This window comes from Varanus komodoensis, unplaced genomic scaffold, assembly GCF_004798865.1.
Source record: "Varanus komodoensis strain SLA01 unplaced genomic scaffold, ASM479886v1 scaffold2, whole genome shotgun sequence".
Classification (NCBI taxonomy): Eukaryota; Metazoa; Chordata; class Lepidosauria; order Squamata; family Varanidae; genus Varanus; species Varanus komodoensis.
The window spans coordinates 9,150,628-9,169,640 of NW_025335568.1; the positions used below are offsets into that span (position 1 = coordinate 9,150,628).

The following is a 19,013-nucleotide window of genomic DNA, read 5'->3' on the forward strand; positions in this document are numbered from 1 at the left end:
TGCAAAACTGTTTTTGCAGCAATTTCATATGAGACGGACAGTTTTTAACCCCTGGAATCTGTCAGGGGATGCTACCTTCCTTTTGCGGTCAAAATTGTTGCCAAATTGTCACCAGCGGTGGGCAGCAAGGAAAAGGACCCCAAATTTCCTTTTTAAGTAAGGTACAGTATGTGGGAAAATGCAGTGGTTCTTTTCTTACTGCTGCTGTGTATTGCTCACATGTACTGGTCATTCGATGTTCAGGCCACAGTGATTTGTGTGTGATGATGGGGGCTGGAAGAAATGATTGGGGGCATATGTACTCCCTCCAGTCCTCCATGTTGTCTGTCTTTGGTGTAAACTAAGCTAAGTCCACTTGCATTTAAATGCACACCCCTGAAAGCAGCAGAACCTCCCCCCCCCACCAACTTTCATGGGGTCAAATGGTCCCGCAAAAGTGTAAACATCTCAGGAAATGCAATTTTCAACTTTACAATAAAAGTAGGGCAAATAAAAGGAATATTTCATTTATTAATTAGGGTATTTCTATCCCATCTATTATGGTTCATCTCTGGACAGCTTACAATATAAAACACCTAATAAATGCATCCTAATAACACATGACTGAAGATAAAAACATAATTAAAATATGTAAACTTTAAAATATCAGGTAAATAAAAAGGTCTAGACCTGGTGCCGAAAGGCATATAACGTCGGCACCAGGTGAACCTCTCTGGGGAGTGCGTTCCATAGCCGGGGTGCCACCACAGAGAAGGCCCTCCTTCAGGTGTTCTCTCTCCTGAATATGATGGAAGCGCACAAAATTAAGGATGGTGGAAGAAAGGATGTAGGCTAGAGGGCTTTTTTTCCTTCTCCTAATCCTGGAACCTGGGGTCTGCTAGTGAAGATCAAGTGCTGAGAGATTTGGGACAGACAGAAGGAAGAGCTTCTGCTCACAGCGCGGTGCCAAACTCTAGAATTCCTGCTCACAGGTGTGGTGCGGTCAGGAACGCGGCTGGCTTTCGGAGGGGATTATGCGTCTTTGTGGAGCATGGAGGAGCATGCTTCTATGCAGCCGCCGCCTGTGGACTTCCCATAGTAATCTGCTTCGCCACTGTGCAAATGACAAGCTATATTATACAGTATACAGTAGATATACTATATATGAAATGCGACACAGTATATATACTATATATGAAATGCTGTGCCTTTGGTTACTCCGGCAAGACTCTCCTTTCCATATTTCGAGGCTCCACACCCAGGGAAAGGGGAAACGGCCCCTAACCTGATTTCAGAAGCTAGAGACGTGCGTTCTTCATCTCAGGACATCACGCTGCCCCAGGAATTGCAGGCGATACCGACCATTGCGTGCACAATCAAAAGTGGCTTTTTGCACAACCCGCCTGCCGCCGCTGCCCTGTCCCGGCTATCACATTGTAGGCTGGGCAGCAAAAAGCGAGACCGTTGTCTTAAACGAGCCTTCTCAGCCCTGGCTCTTGGCAGGCGTGCGCACATTTTTTGGCAAGGAGAGCCCTGCCTTGTACATATTTGTTCCTTGCCTTTGAACTGCAGCGTGTTCTCGTGTTTGCTTGGCTAGGTAAGAACAGAAGCCAGGAATGTCAACTGTCTGTGCTGACTGCAGAGCACAGAGATTTGTTAATGGATGTTTCAGTAGTTAGAAAGGGTAAAGAGTGGCCATCCTGGCTGGGGGAAGATGGGGGCTGTAGTCCAACACATCCACAGTTTGGGGAAGCTGTTCCAGCGACGTGGTTTCCAGAAGTGATCGGCATTGCGGGAAGCTTCTCCCCTGAAGGGTAGATGAAACAAACGTTGCTTTCAAAGGACTTGGCGTTGCTGTTTTCTGTGTGGGAGGGTGGATAGGTGGGTGGAAGGAATTACCTTTCATGCGCACCCCGCCAAAGAAAAATGAGCTTCATTTCAAGCACATGTCCTCCCACGTTGACTTCAGTGGGTTTCAGTGGGATTCCTCCAACACTGACTGAGGTTTCCTGCAGCAAATACCTGCTGGCTGTGCAGAGTTCATGAGTCGGTGTGGACAGGATAAAGTGCTCCGTGGACACCTGTGATTGCATTACGCTCCTATCCATTTTCGGGAGGAAGTCCCATTGAACTGCTTTGAAATTAGTTTTGGGTAGATGTGTAGGGATGGACCAGCCTGTTCCAACCTGGTCCCCTTCCGCTGGGTTGGGGAACTGCTCCTAGTATACTGGGAGTTGTAGTCAAACACTTCTGGAGGTTTCCAGGATGGGGTAGGTTCCACAGAACTGTCGTAACATCTGCATTGGTTTCCAGAGCCTAAGTTCTTGTGCTTGTGTTTAAAGCCTTCCACCACTTAGGACCAGAGGATCTGAAGGATCCTAGGCTGATGTCCACCTGAGCTGTCTGTATGCCGAGATTGTCTCTCTTGGTTTTCTTTTGCGTGCCTGCACAATTATCTGTTCATAACAATAACCCATAAAAGAAGAGGCAGCCTAAACTGGCAAACTTCAGAACGTTGAGTGGCTTGAAAAGGAAAATGCCACCCATGTGAAAGTTGATCTCAGATATGCTAAGTGCTGATCCAGGAATGGGCCTTCTTGATGCTGGCAGCTTAGGCACAACTCTGTACGTGTTTACACACGCACACACGCACAACTCCCAGCATTCCCCGGCTGCAGAATGCAGTTGTAGGGCTTTCTGTTCTGTCTAAACATGTATAGGGTTCTTCCCCTGGTTATGGATACTTCTACCCATGGATTTTTAGCTGGCACTGGTCTTAATATCATTTCAGCAGCAGGAGAATTCTCCTAGAGGTTTAAGATGGTGAGCTTTATTTCTAATTATTGTATGTGTGCTTTGTGTACCTGGATATTTGGGTTCATACCTGGAGGCATAGGTGTATCTATGTAAACTGTTCCCAACCTAGAACCTTCTTGATTTGTTAGAATACAATCTACACCATCTTCACCAGAACGTGATAGTCGGACTTGTAATTCAAAGATGGGGGAGGTCAATGTATGTGTTGGACCACTGACCAGGCCAAGCTGGAATTAAGTCCCTCTTTGCTTATGTCCACACCCTGGGGAATCCCGAACATGTCACTTAACCTACTTTGTGGGTGGTTCTGAGGATAAGGGATAGCCACAGTGTGGAACTGGCTGCAGGTGTTTGAGGGACCCTGGGAAGGTCATCCTCCATGGCCCCCTACCTTCCCCTCTCTTGGGGTAGGTAGCGTGGCATAGTGGTTAGAGGGTTGGACAGGGAATCTGGGCACTCCAGGTTCTTGTCTTTGGCCAGCCGTGGTGCTCCCTGGGTGATTTTGTGGCAGTCACAGACGTATTAGCCACCCTGGGTCCCTTGTAAGAGGAAAAATGGTGGGATATAAATACAATGGAATGAAGGAACGAACAGCCCCTCAGTCTAATCCACCTCACAGGGTCGTTGTGGTGACAATAACATTGGGAGGAGGAGAATTATGTCAGCTGCTCTGAGTTCCTTTAAAAGGAAAAAGGTGGGGTATAAATCTGTAAACAAATGAATAAACAAAGCCTCTTCTCGCCACCATGGTCGCCGGCTGCTCTTGCTCCGTCTCCTCTTCCTCTGTTGCTACTGTTTGCTCACCTGGCAGCAGAAAGCCGGGAAGCGGGGCGGCAGCGGTGGCATCCGCTGCTTCTCCGTCGCACCAATGCCGTTGCCTGGGCCGCAGTGAATGGCGAGCGAGCAGGCGGGAGGCGGGGAGGACAGGAAGGCCCCTGGCAGGGGCAGATCCATGAGCCGCTTTGGTGCCAGCCCTGGGCTCCATGGAGGAGCCCCACAAGGCGCCCGCGGTGTGCGCAGCCCTCATGCTCTGGACCCTGCACAGCCTGGCCATGAAGCTGGAGCCACAACTCCCTGCCTTTGCTGACGCAGCACCAGCATTTTGGCCTTCCAAGTGAAGCGGCCAGGGATCGTGTTGCAAACACCCTGGCATTTGAGCACGCCTACCTTTTGGGGAAGGACAAAGAGTGATGGAATGGGCTGCGAGGCGATAAAGGGAAACAGGATCCTGAAGGCTGCATTCCAGTAAAAAATGGCCCTCTTCCCACTGTCTTCTGCCCATATCATTTAAAAATGCGGATGCGGGTGTCTTGCTCAGACTGCCTCTTTCTCTGCAGGGTGAAGAATTAGTTCATCTGGAAGGCAAGTGTTGCCCGGAGTGCCTTTTAAGAGCGGCGCCCTGTGTTCACAATGAACATACCAAAGAGGTAAGTAATTTGCAGCAGGGAGAAATGCCAGGGTGGGAGATGGTTGGGAAATGTGTGTTTGTGCAAAGCAGAGGCACCAGCACATCACAGCTGATACCACCTGACCCATGTGGATGAGAGCTATGCCAGTGCAGAAGATGGTGCTGGGATAAAATGCAGATTGTAGCATTCAGAAACTTCCTGCAAGTATTTTATTTTCATTTATTTCTTAAAGCAGATTTCCTGCCCCTGTGGGAGGGGTGGGGAAGATGTGAGCTGGGGCCACATGTGCCCCTCCTGGCCAATTTCATCCACCCTCACTGCTGCCGCCTGCCTAAAATTCAGTGGTGCAGCAGCAGGAAAAAAGAACCTGCGGATTGTCCTCCCGGCACACCTTATTTTAAAGGGAAATCGGCAGCTCTTTTTCTTGCCAGTGCTGTGCTTCAGGGGTGGAGGGGAGGCAGTCAGCCTCCCAACTCCTGGAAGGTCCCCACTTCTGTAAGTGTTCAGGGCTGGAGAGCAGGCAACCGCAGCTGGTGGAAAGGAGAAGCCGCTCCCGTGTATTGGCCCTTCTGGACCGCCTCCAGCAGACAAGCAGAGCAAGCTGTGCCTGGGAACAAGCCCCATAAAGCGCAGTGGTCTGTCTGTCTTGGTGAATGTGCCCAGAATGAAAGGGTTTCGCATCACGTCCCCAAAGCGCACCAGGTCTCCCCTGCACGGAGAGCATGGAGATGTTGTGGGAGGCGGAGCCAGGCTGGCAGGAGTGAAGGGGGGCAGCAGACCCACCTCTGCTCTCCCCACGTGTGTAAGGAACACCCAGACAGATGGATGACCTCTGTAATGTCGGGTTAGTTCACAAATCTGCAAGCAGAGCAGCACAGAGGCAAAAGATGGGAGTGACTGCACCCCGGGCCCGATCCACTCCCCTCTCTCAGCCTCGCCATCTTGTGCCAGCAAATGCCCAAATTGGCCATGCCTCACATGGAGCTTCTGCAGAACCGATCCCAGGCCTTCCACTCCCGCTAGGAAGTAGCCCAGTGAGGGAAGCACACCTGCGAGAGCGGAGAGCTGCCACCTGTGACTGCCCGTCAGGTGACATCCTGAAGCTAGGACAACGCACGGGACTTAGGATGGCTAAATCCATGGTAATATGCTTACCCCGGGTAGGCAAACTGATGCTTTCTAGATATTTTGGATTGAAACTACCATAAGCCCCAGCCAACACAGCCAGTGGTCGGGGAATAAGGGAGTGTTGGTCCAAAATGTCTGAAAGGCACCAGGTTTTGTACCCGTGATAGTCCAGCATCAGTGTCCAACGGGATCCATTCCAGCCCCCTGCCAAAGGCCACACTGTCCCAGCCACTTGCCGAAGGATGCAAGCGGAGCACTTAGAAATGATCTGGAAACGTTTTCCATCAGTTGCTGGCTTTATCGGCATGGGTTATATTATTCAGTGATCTTTTGCAGCACTTTTCCTCCCAGATGTTTACTGTTTTAATTCAGAGTACTGTCCTCATTCCAGCAAGTGAATGATGACATTAAGTTACTACATTTATACAAGTGAGTGACTCCTAGCAGGGTAATCGATAAAAGACAAAGAACAAAAGAAAGATCAATTTTGTCTGAACTGTACCATCCAGGCCTGCATCAAAGCATTTGCAGGCAGGTGCAATGTCAGTGTTCAGAGCTGCAGAAGAGCCCAATATAGCTGCTTGTCAAGGTGGGTGTGCCAGGAAAGGGAAGATGCAAATGGATACAGATATGTAATAGCTGGCTAGATTGCATCCTACAGATTCTTCATTCTGGGAGCCTGGTGGGAGGGGAGGGGAGGGAAGGGGAAGGAATGGAAGCTGGTATGACAGTCCCAACCAGCTGGGCAACACATTCAGTAGCACTTCTCTAGCCATGCAGATAAATAGCTTCGGGGATACAGAACCAGAAGCCTGCAACTCAAGTATGGCCTTTCCCCATATTCTGAAAGGTAAAAGCCCAACTTCTGAACCTAAATTCCTGGCTGCAAGAACTTCAAGCAGAAAGATGGTGCTATTGTGGGAGGGGTTAGCCCTGGTCTTGCCTGTCTTGCCTTTGGCTTCTCCTCAGCCCCCTCAAAAGCAGCATCTCTACAATGGGACTGGCCCTCAGTTGGCAAAGGTTGTGACGTTGCTGCTTTCAACTCGCAGTTTCTCATGCTTTTCTCTGGGGCACTGCCTCCCTTCCTTCAACGTATGGTAAGAGGGCCCTCCATTTGGCTGCATGGGGGCTGTGGACCACTGCCCACAAGGTCTTTCCTGATGGCACCATGGACTTCTCCAGAAGATGCAAAACCAGGGACAGGGATGACCAGCCTAGTTCCACAAGCCAAAGAAAATTCCACATTGTTCTCCAACTGGGAGCTGCTTTATCTGAAATAGGAGCATGCGTCCACCTTGCTCCGTACTTTACCTGGTAACAGCAGTTTCTGAGCTGTGTACCATGGGGTAGTGGGACACTTGAGAAGAGCTCATATGCATATTATTCATGAGAATATTTTAGCTACAGGATCCAGGGAGTTCCTAATAATGACCTTTTGGGGTAGAGCTGGGGCAGAATGCTGCCCATGTGTCTCGCTTGGTACTCTTCCAGTACAAACAGAATCTGTGTGATATTATTATTACAGGCATTTCATGTCTTGCATTTTTCCCTTTTGCAGGGAACCAAAGGCGGTTTACACAGGGCCTTCAACGCATGGGCCTGATGGGCACTTGCCCGTGGGCCCCATACCAATCTGTGTATGTTAACCCTTGGAAAATGGGAAAACTTCCAAAATTAACAGTGGTTGTAGTTGTCATAGGGGCCCCAGTACACTGCTTTGCCTGGGGCCCATAATGCTGTTAAGACAGCCCTGGGTTTACATAACCCTCTCTATTTTATCCCAACAGCCCTGTGAGGTAGGCTAGGCTGAGAGGAAATGACTGGCTCAAAGTCACCCAGTGAGTTCCATAGTCAAGTGGGGATTGGGACATGGATTCAGCTCTAACCACTGTGCCATGCTGCCTTTCGTTTCAAAAAAGACATAACTACTGGAGATTGCCAAAGCATATGTTAAAAGACGAGTCGGCTGTATAGCAGCACCAGAAATCTGGCAAATTTAGGCAATCGCTTATTAAAGAGATCCTGTGGGGTGCAATAGACTGGAAACCAAAGTTTTTGTGGGATGAGACAAAGCCTTAAATCCAGAGACACGGCAGGCAGATGTAAAAGGAACAACCCACAGATCAGGCGTTTTGTAGTGGAGCCCAGAACAGTTTCTCAGAATCCTAAGTCTGATTGCTTGTTCAAAAAGTTGGGAAGCCCTGAATTAGAATGGCAGAGTGAGACTGCGAAGGCCAAGGTTCAATTTGCCACACGGCCATGACGCTCCTGGGATGACTTTGGGCCAGGCGCTGCCTCTCAGCCTGACAATCGCTCAGGGTTCTTGCTGAGATGAAGGGGTTAGGGAGCGTGTATGTTGCCTTCTGTTCCTTGCAGGGGACACAAAATAGAAATATAATAAATGGACAAATAGTATTTGTTTTTTACATTTCCGTACTGCCCAGAGCCAAAGCTCTTTGGGCAGATTATAGAGACTGAGAACCTTAAAAACTTGCCATATGCTGCTAAATGTCAAAGCAAGCGGGAAAGTCCCTTTTGCCATCACTTGCGCAGACGTGGGTGTTTGTGGCTGTAACCTGCGCCGGGCAAAGTTGTTTCTGGGCAGATTTGAACAGCCGCCTTCCCTTGTGGGTAGCTTCTCAGGGGGTGCTTGGTGGGGCTGGGCAGAGCCAGAGTCAAAGGAATGGGACATCTCTCTTTCACTTCATTTCAGATATTAAATTTCTCTACTGCCTAGCACTCTGAATGGCTTACAGAGATTAGAACCTTACTCAAAATGATGAAAACCCATTAATACAGAAACATATAAGCAGACAACACCTGCCGAGAGTCATGTACATATAACACACTTTTAAACAACGGGAAATTCCAGTACCTGATTGAAACGGCAACATACGGGATCACGTGCCTGAGAAAAGAGGAGGAGCATAGCCGACGCAGAGTAGAAGGGGTTGCCATGTTGGTAGCGGGTGGACCTTGCTAGGGAAATGGTTTCATGATCAGCGGGGCCACCCCTGGGAAGGCCCTGTCCCTTGTTGCCGCTTTCCAGGCCACCCTCACAGAGGCACCTGAGATAACGACTGTAGCAGACAGGTCATATTGGAAGAGGCAGTCTTTCATATTTCATGCCCTGTAACATTTTCTTGGGTAGGATGGCGACAAGTGGAAGGAAGGCCCGTGTCGTGAATGCGAGTGCCGGGACTCGGAGGTGGTCTGCTACGCTCGATCGTGTCCGACCTGCCCCTCGGGCAGCGTGGCTGTACCTGCAACAGGAGAGTGTTGCCCTCGGTGCCAGCCAGGTATTTGCATGACCCTGAAGCTGCTCTTTGTTTCTTTAGATTTCCACCTGCCAGCGTCCTGGATGACCCCCAGGGAGCTTAGGCTTAGGACCAAGTAGCTTTGGGTACCATCCGCTGTCTTCTCCCCCGGTGCACGGAAGCTTCTGGCCTCGGAGGCCCATGTGTGCGCAGGACATGGAGTGACGTGTGACGGGGCAGCCTTTTTCTTCCGCTGCGTTGCATCCACACAGCTGCCTTTGGCTGTCGAGCAGATGCGTAACTGAGGGGTGGAAAGGACCATTTGTGCACGGCATAAGCGGTCGCCTGACCCTCCTCCCCCCCCACCTCCCCCCATCCTTCTCTCCAAGGCCACTTGGCAACCTCACTGAAGCAGGCGGCTCTGTTCTTCCTGCTCCCGTTGCAGAGCGAGCAAGGTGGGGCTTGGTGTTTGTAGTCCCAGCACCGAGGTCGTAGGAGGCTGAGGGAGCCACAGGGCCGCACCCCAAAACAGCACCTCCACAGACTTCTGAATATCGACCCACACGCTTTGTCCAGAAATGGGGACCAAGTGGCTTGGCAAGTCACATTCCCCAGCAAAGACCAGCTTGGTCATTCAAGCAACTGAAGGAAACTTGGCTAGTTGAGCCACGGCCTGCTGGAGGCCATGCTGTGGACCTTCTTGGTGCGGCAGCCTTCTTCCACTCCCCAACACGTGGAATGTTCCCCCAACACGTGGGAGGCCCCCCCGTGACACCTACGAGATGCCAGCTAAAGACCTGCCTTCCCACCTCGGCCTCCCCTGACTGATTGCGCTTCCCATCCTGTTGATTTGCTAGTTGTCTGAGTTCGAGTTTTAATTGAGAATGGGCTTTTTCTTGTTCTAAATATGTTAAACTGAGGTTATTTATATGCTCTGTTCACATGTTTTAGACGTTAAATTGCATGTCGCTTTTAAATGTCTTTTAGATATAGTCAAATGGTATATAAATAGATGCAGAAATGTTAATTGTACAAAATGTCAGCCTGAACTTTAAGCATGAGCTTCCTCTGTGTGTGGGTATTCCATGGAGCATTTTGCTGATAACCCCAAATGCAAAGAGACTTGAGACATAGCTCATTCCCTGCCTCACTCTTTTTAACAGAGTGTGGGATATAATTGTCATCAAGATGCCAGTAAAAATTCCCCTCATGTGGCAAAGGATCTCCGCCTGATGTTTTGAAGCATTTAAAGCAGGGGTTTAAATTCCTTCACTCTGGGTGCTGAATTCACTTTTGGCCAAGCTGTTGGCAGTTGCATTCCATGGGTAGGCAAAGCTGAGAGTGACGAAGAGTGCGGATAGTGGCCAAAATATCCCAAATCCAAGCCTATAGCTGTTTGAGCTTAAAGCTCTTGTTGCTTGTAACTAAGGCTTCTTCTTCATGGTCTCTTTGCATCGCACACATACTGGTGTGGGACCAGGAGACGGGACCGTGGCCATTTGGGAAACTCTCTGGGCTTGCGGGTGAATGTTCCTGGTTTGCAACATGGATTTTGCCGTGATGTTGGGAGTCTCTCTGCTTCTTAGGGATATGTGAAGAATCGCATGAGGGGTGAAAATCTGGCAAATATGTGTAATTCAGCTCCCCTCACCGCTCCCAGTCCTAGAGTCTGTTTTGCTGGCCCTGCACTGTTGCCTGCGTGAGACAGCCCACAGATTTCCATCTTTTAAGGCAGATGGCAGTTTGCACATGTTTAAAAAGCGCTAAAAATCACACAGTTGGTGCAAATGGAAGCCGAAACCTATGATCTTCTAGTGGTGCTGCAAATATATAGTTTCTGGCTTCCATTTTGTGTCTGTTGTGTCACTTTATCCAAATTGCATGATTTACACAAATTTCCACAGTACATATAAAAATGTGCAAACTGTGGCATATCATTGAGATGGGGTCTGCAGAAAAGCACCCAGCTCTGCAGGAAGTGAGTTGAGTTAAAATGAACCAGCCTTTTCACCATCAGCATATCCCTACAGCCAGTGTGGCGTAGTGGTTAAGAGCGTGGGACTGGGACTCAGAGGATCTGGGTTCTAGTCCCCGCTTGGCCATGGAGCCAACTGGGTGACTCTGGGCCAGTCACAGGCTCTCAGCCCAACCTACCTCACAGGGCTGTTGTTGAGTGGATAACATGGAGAGGAGGAGGAAGAGGAGAATGATGTGAACTGCTTTGAATTCTTCAAATAAAAAGGGGGGGGCAGGTTATAAATTTAATAATTTTAGGTTAATAATGTATTAATGAAATAAATGTTTAATTAAAATAAAATAGTACTCCTTCCAAACAGTTGTCAGGATGAAGAGGCCTGATGAAATGGCAGCATCCAAGGCCTAGGTGGTCCTGTGTGTGCTGAGACATTATTGATCATGTAGGGCTTAGTCATCTCCGTGAAGCCTTTTTCAGGGGGAGGAATCGGAGTGCCCCGCGCTGTGGCCATTCGGGTAGCTTCTAGTCCTGAATCAGCACTCTTGCCCTGAGAAGATTTGGACCCCTCATCCCCAGAAGACAAGGCTCCGGAGTTAATAGTAGACGGTCGAGACCTAGGATCCTTCCACTCCCCTGTACCCACTTCGCTAAAACAAAAAACCTCAGGGCCCAGCTCTCTTCCACCCAAAGATGTCCATTGTGCTCAGACTATGAGGTCTCAGGCCAGGAGGATGCTCTAAAGCCACAGCTGTCCCCACATTGCTGCAGCTTGAGATTTCTAAATGGGCCTTTTAACCAACAAAGCCTCTGTCAGCTTGGCGACAGCGCCGACCACCCCAAACGCAGCAACGCTTTTGTTAGGATATCAGTCTTGCCCGGATCCTTGTTAGAGCCGTGTGCAAAGGATCCTGTGGGGCTGCCAGCCCCAGCACCTCTCAGGGATGTCCACTGTGCTGATTGCTTTGCCCTTGCTTCTGGAGAAACCTGCCTTAACCTGCTGCCTACGCCAGTTCCTGATCCCAGCAGCCACATTACTGAGCACCCTCAGAAGCCATACCCACAGTTACCGTGATTCTGCAGCTCTGGGACCTCTTGCACTCAGAAAGCATTTCTTTGTGAATTGTTTGCACAAGACTTCCTCCTTGCATTTCAGGAAATGCTGGGTCATTCTAATAATTGCATTCACCCTTCATGTTATTATTATTTCATTACTGTTCTACCCAGTAACCAAAACTCTCTGCCTTGGTCTTTGTGCAGTCATGTTCTGAAGAGCTCCAGGAACTTCATGTATTTTCCTTCAATAATAGTAACCCTGCTGGGTGGGAGATCCATCTTCAAATTACAGCCGAGGCAGAAAAGGGGGGTACCTCAGGCTGTGTGTTCAGGATAAGATGGAAACAGGATAAGGCAGAAACAGAAACTTTCTGTCCCACTTTTCGTTTTCACAGTGCGCCACCTCTAAAACCCACCCTTAGTTCACAGTGGGGGTCTTAGCTGGCCTGAGCTGAAGAGGGATGATTCTGTCTACATTTTTTTTTATAACACTTGGCTTACTTTCAAGCAACTTGCCTTCAGTTCCCTTTCTAGATTAGTATGCACATTTTTAAAAAATACATCAAAAGGAACATTGGCATGCATTTTCGGGCACATGAACATATATATGCATTTTGTACACAAAACCCATGAATATGAGTGGCCTCCCCTCCAAGCTCAGGCCGGCCACAGGCCTGCTTAGCTTCAACATGGTGGATGCCTTACATGCCTTCGGACCACACTCTGGCTAAGGGAGGAATCCTGCATGCACCTCTCCAAACCAGTGTCAGGAGTGCTGGGTTAGACTGCCCCATGGTCTGACTCGCTACAAGGATCCAGCCGTGTCGCAGCACTCATCCTCTTGCTGTCGCAGTAGTACAACATCTCCTCCAGGATGGTTCATGCTAATGCAGCATCAGAGGGCCTAAGCACTGTGACACCACCGTTTCCTTTTTCATCTGTTCTTTAGCTGAACCAGATGGATTTCTGCCCCATCCCTTTCTAAAGCACATCCAACATTCTCCAAAGGCTGTGCGGAAGATTAGGAAAACAGAACAAGCTGCATTTCAGAGAATCTTGTTTGCCGTCACTGATTTTCTCACTGGAAAACTTTACAAGGAACCACAGGGAAACACAGGATGGAAAGCTGCGGCAGGGCACAATTTGTGTACTGAGAAAAATGTATCTGTGGGCACGCATGTCTGTGCATAATGTGCTCAGACACACTGAAATTGGGTTCTCTCCTCTTTCCAACAGGCCAGTGTCATCCTGACTGTCTGACCTGCTCACAGTCTTTTGATCGCTGCGATGTCTGCCGTGATGCGACCAAGTGGCTGAAGAATGGGCGCTGCGTGGCCAGCTGTGGACCTGGATTCTATCCAGATGCTGGCCTGTGCTTAGGTACCATCCCATTCTTCATGAGATGTTGGAGTTGTCTTGCCATGTGGGTGGTGCTTGGGGACTTGAGCTGGATGTGTGATGTTCCTGAGGGTAAAGCATGAAAAAATTATCCTGTGGATCTGTTTCTTTTTTTTAATGTGTTTTTTACATTTTTAATACTGAGCCAACAATAGCTACTGCAACATCAGTGGCATTTGCTGGCATGGCGGCTTCCTCTCTTGCAAATGCTGTGGGTGTTGTGCGAGAGCTAAAGATAAGCTTGCGCTACTGAAATGTATGTTAGTGCCAGTGACAAACGGGATACTGCCTCATATTAAAGTAGGGTTTGTCTGACTCCTCTGACAAGACAGCCTTTAAAAGATGTTAAATTGGATTCTGAGTCAGAAGGAAAAGAGGAGAGGCCAGAATCTGTAGTGAATTGCCAAGGCTATTGGTCCCAAAGATAAACCAGGCAGTTGCTGAGAATCAGACAGTTTCTAACTCTCTGGGAAAACTGAGTGAACAAGCTGAATGAACAAGCTTAACATCATTAGTCTAATCCTACAGCATCAGGTTCAGAGGGTGGACCAAATGTGTCCCAGTGTCAGATTTTCAGTAATACCCTTCTCTCATACTGCAGAGCCAGCCCAGCTGGTCAGCTTTAATACGATAAAGGCTTTGAGTTAGAAAGCCTTTGTAAACCTCAGCAATTAGCAAGAATAGAATATACTAAAAACGGTGAAAAGGGCAACAGGGAGGTGACCATTCTAATCTTAGCGTAACCTCAGGTTGTCAGAAGTATCACATGTTGCGTATCCTTTCTCACACAGTGCTGATATTGGTGTGGTGCCAGCGGGGATATTCCTGTGGGAGGCCACATCAAGAAGGGAGTTGAGGGTTATTCCTCAAAGGAGGCACAGTAGAGTTCGAGGATTATTCCTCAAAGTCAGCAAAATAAGAGCTTTCTAGTGCTAAGATGCTCTTTCCTCTCTCTGTTCCCTCCCTTGGTTAGCCTGTAAGAAGATGTGCTCCACCTGCACGGATGGGTTTAGCTGTACTTCATGCCAAGATCCACTGCGATTGGAGGACGGCCAGTGTGTGATGTCATGTGCGGAAGGGCACTTCCCAGGACCTCTCCAGTGTACAGGTGATGTGTTAAAATCCCTATATTTGACCACACAAACTATTTGTGTGTTCTGTCCAGTCCAGCTTGGACAACAAATGCAATCCAACAATGCATAGTGTCTTGAGGTGGGTCCAAACCCCATGTCCTCACGGAGCAACACATGACTATTAAATATTGTGAATAAGCAGACTTCAGTAATGACAGATGGAAATACAAGAGGCCACAATATTTTTTTGCCAGTGACCCACCCTGAAAAAGAATATGAGGTGTAAAGGTAAGTAAGTAAATAAATAAAGCAACACCAGTACAAGTTTCCAATTCGGACTTCTCAGGTTCGGACTTCTAAGCAAAACTGAAATACAACAGTGAGACATAGGTCTGATTCACACATCTTGCCAAGCCATGGTGTGGCTTGTTGAATTCTTGCCATGTTTGAACTCATCACTGTGAACAAACCATGGCTTGTTATACAGCCATGAACTGTACCTAGAACCCTGGTTACCTGAAGGAGCGCTTACGTCCATATATGCCCAGCCGCCCCCTGAGATCAGCGGGAGAGGCCCTCCTCCGGGAGCCCTCGGTGAAGGAAAATAGGAGGGTGGTTACTCGGAGGAGGGCTTTCTCAGCGGTGGTGCCTAAGTTATGGAATGCGCTCCCCAGAGAGGTCCGCCTGGCGCCGTCGTTATTTGTTTTTCGGCGCCAGGCGAAGACCTTTTTATTTAAGCAGCATTTTAAATGTTAATATTATTGAATTTTATTTGGCCAGGGCGGCTTATTTTATTCTACTGTATATATTTTAATTGTTATTGTTTTAATTTATTCTGTATTTTATTCAATGTTGTGAGCCGCCCCGAGGCTTCGGCAAGGGGCGGCATAGAAATGTTTTAATAAATAAATAAATAAACACATGTCTGTCTTGAGTCCTGCACTGAGCAGGGGGTAGGACTTAATGGCCTTCTAAGCCCCTTCCAAATGTATGATTCTATGAACTTTGTCCTCTTTAAAGTCTGGCTTCTTTAAACCATGGCTTAATGTGATTTCCGAACCCAAGACTGTGACTTATTTCTGGCTTGTTTGTGCAGCTGTATACAGTAGCCTGCAAATTGAAAGTTGGCAAAATTATTGGAGGGGTACAAAGCAGAAATAGGGAGAATGAAGTCATGGTTGGTTTGCCCTGTCTGCGAGAAAAATGATGGCTGAAGCGAGAAGGACGAGCAGTGGCTGAGCAAATGTGAGACTCCAGCTGCACTAACTTACAGTCAAAGTGTCCAGATAAATAGTTACAACCATCTATATCCAAACTTTCCCATGTTCAGTGTATGCATTTATATTCAAAACCGGCCATGAATGCATGTGTGTGTTTGGGCATGTATGGTTCTTGCTATCTGTTGTTCTGTTTGGCCTTAGTCATTTTCCCAAGCCTTGTTAAAAGCTCGCATTGGGTCTGATGGCCACATTTTAACAACTGACTCCAGTTGCCTTTTGTGGAAGAAATATAAATCTTGTGGCTGGAAAGCCTTCTGCTGGCTGAGCACACCTGCATAGGCTTGAGTAGACATAACTCGTATTCTTTTTGCCTTTCTCGGCGTCCCAGGAATTCCAGGTGTGTTTTGATAGGGAGTGGGAGGCACAGAGGTGGGGCTGGCTTCTGGGGAGGGCCTGGGAGTGGAAGCACAGCCCTGCCCGGGGTCGATGTCGTCACTGTGTGGTGCTGGGCACTGCGATTTTGCCTTTGCCTGCTCAGGTGCGAGCTCCACCGGGTTCGATGGACCTCTTCCCTGGGAACTGCACTGAGCACTGCAGCTTTTATGTTCCAGCTGATGGCCATCATGCAAAGAAAGAGTCCAGTCATGTTTGGGCCATGAGTGTAGGGAGTGAAGCCCCTCGCCCCTCTTGGAGGGCCTCCCAGGGCCATCAGGACTGGGATTCCGAAAAAGAGGAGACCATTGTGGAAGCTGAGATGGGAGTTCTGGGAGAGCTGCAGGGAGAGGCACGGGCCTTGTGAGAGTCCTCAAGGTCGCAGCCCAAAGGTGCCCAAACTGACCCGAAGGGACGGAAGGGGAGCCATGGCCTTGCCGGTTCCTGACTCCATGACGAGGCATCAGGAGAGACAAGCTGCCCGGTTCGAGGGCTTGTTGGCTCGCCGTTCACCAGGGGTAGCTGACCTGAGGGCGGACCCTCAGAGTTACTGCAAAGGGAAGGTTCTGGGGGAGAGGCCCCTAGCTTGGGTTCAGTTCCTCCTGCCTGACATGTGCAGAGGCTTATCTTCCAGCTTACTAGAAGGCGTTTGGAGTGACTTGGTCCTGTAGCTGTGAAGTGCCAATTAAGATCTGCATTGCGGAGACTATTTGGCGTGTGAGCGCCTAAGGGCGAAAAGGGAAGAGCCGGGTTTCCAACAAAGAGTCTATTAAAAAAATGGGTCATGCCACAAAACTGATGCATGGAAACTGCTGCATTGAAAGGAGAACCAAGTACTTTAGGCTGCAAACCTACGCAAGTTTCAGCAGGGAAAAAAGGACTACAACTCCCAGCATGCCCCAGCTAAACTTGCAGAGGGTTGCACCTTCAAATTATCAATGTATACTTGATCTTAATGCGGTTCGCAGTGCTCTGCAAACAGCAATCTTCCTCAGGGGAAGCACTGATAGATTCACGCCTGCCAGCTCTGAGCCATACGTTACCTGCAACAGGGCTGCATTTTCAACAGCCAATGTGTGACGGTGGGAGTTACCTTGGAGCGTTTGCTTCGTGCAAGAGGAAATTCCAGTAAGATATCACTGCCAACCTGCATAGGAACATGGTATGCTCTGGCTGGCGTTTTCTGGGTTTCCCATTGCTTGTACATGCTGCCTGGTGCAGAGGGATTTCTAAATAGTTCCTACAGTAAGCTTCAGAAATGGACCCACCCCCCACCCAAATCAGTCTCCAGATGCCAACCAGAGGCCAAAAGAAGCTGTGGAAGGGGTTAAGGGTTCCAATGCCTTCAGGTTATACAAAGGCCATTGACCAAAGGCAATAAAAATTGGTGGTGGTGGTGGTGGTGGTATGTTTGGGTTTCTCAGCTCACTAGGTTGCACTTCCTTTTTGCAATGTCCTGCCCGTGAAACTGATCGATGGCAAGATTGTTATGGAAAGTACTTTGTTTCCATTAATTCTTCCTGTTTCCAGGGTTTTCTCGGAAACCATGAGGTCTAGAACCTTAGGGTATTTGGAAAATGGATTTTTCTCTGCATGTGAAAATCTCTACCAAGCCCTTTCCTTGAACTTGCACAATCCATGGACTGTTGTTGAGATCACGTAAATGTCTGTGGCAAAATCACAGTTTTTGCATTTGCATGGTGAACACACAGAATTGTGGGAAACCTCCTGTCCCTTGTTCGTATATTAAAAAGATGCTGCCTGACAGGCCTTGTCCCCATCCACATTTTCCCTGTTTTACATTTTCTTTCACAGCCCACTTTGGTGTCTCTAATTGGCGAGTCGTTCCCACCCCCTGCCGCGCCCTGCTCAAAGATGGCTATTCGTTTCACCTTATTACCCGTTTTGAAGCTCACTCATTCTGCATCTCATCCATATTTGCACTCATGCATGTCGGCAGGAGAAAGTTGCTGGGGAATTTTCTTTTATCTTTTCTCCAGGGAGTTCAAGCAATTTGCTTTAGTTCTGCCTGGCTGCACTTTTCTGCATAAAAACAAAAACCCACTGAGAATGCGTTGGGTTTCCAGAAATCTTTGCCACTCTGTCATTATCTACCATCCTCACCTTGCGTGTTTGTTTGGTTTAAGGCACAAATGGGAAGGATCAAATGAGCATTAATTGTGTACCTCGGTATTGTGCAAAAACAGAAGACGATTTGCTAAATGATAACTTCTAAGATGCTCATAGAGTGACCTTGTGAGCTAAAAGTCGTCTGCATTATGAGGTAGCAAGGAGAATTTCATGGTACATCAGTAAATGGTCTGAAAAGACTCAAAGTCCTATCTTCCTTCTCTCAACTTGACATGATGTTATACGCAACCAGCTTCCCATGGGGTTCCATGCACCCCTGAGTAATACCACTTGGCTTTGGTATTTTATTTCTTTAAAATACTGCACCTTCCTACTGAAGTGGTCCAAGGTAGGACATAAAAGTTACTTAAAAATAAGGAAAGCAATGATCAAATGATCAAAAAACATAACCTGCCACAGAGCTGCAATTTAAAAGACTTCTTAGACATTCAGCTCCCTCTTGTTGCCCATCTGAAGTTCTGTGAGTCACCAAAGCTATTGTTCAGTAAAGAGATGGGTGGATGCTAGGTAGGGATGTGTGAGGAATCTGTTTGGGATGGGAATCTGTCGATTCAGATTCCGCTTGATTGCTGGTTCCAGGCAGTGCTTGTAGGCTTTGCTCTGACTGTCTCCAACAACATGGCAAAATGGAATTGGTTTAACTTGCCCTTCCTCACAAGGAGAGAAAGTTGACTTCAGTGTTGGCCCGGGCTTCAACCTCCTGTTCCTGATATGCCTACACTCAAGCCCTTATGACGGTTGTAGTAACCATTTTCCCAGCTGTCATAACTCCTGAGCTTATTATAGTGTTCTCTCCATGGCAGCTTCTGGGGTGGGGGGGGGGGGAGCCCATTTATGTAGAACAGCCTTCCCCAACCTGGGGCTTTCAGAGGCATTTGGACCACAACTCCCAGCATTCCTCTCCAGCAGGGCCATTAACTGGGAATTCTGGATATTGTGGCCAAATGCATCTGGAAGGCACAAGGTTGGAGGAGGCTAATGTAGAACATAACAAAAGGTATAATATGTGAGAGATCGACATTGGTGTTTGTGTGCATTTGCGTTGTTTTTGAGACAGATACTGGTTTTGTGTGGAGGGACTTCTGCAGGGGGTTAGACTTTGGAGGAGACCGTATACCATC

The 19,013-nt window shown here is 48.4% G+C and overlaps 1 protein-coding gene across 1 annotated transcript in view; it reads left to right on the forward strand.

Moving 5' to 3' along the window:
* The window catches only part of FRAS1 (Fraser extracellular matrix complex subunit 1), a 192,974-nt gene that overhangs the window by 14,915 nt on the left and 159,046 nt on the right, over positions 1-19,013 (forward strand). Inside the window, exons 8-11 of the mRNA XM_044428485.1 lie at positions 4,134-4,223; positions 8,485-8,632; positions 12,855-12,998; positions 13,990-14,124. Of these exons, the coding sequence (XP_044284420.1) occupies positions 4,134-4,223; positions 8,485-8,632; positions 12,855-12,998; positions 13,990-14,124 (517 nt within the window). The remainder of the gene's footprint in view (positions 1-4,133; positions 4,224-8,484; positions 8,633-12,854; positions 12,999-13,989; positions 14,125-19,013) is intronic.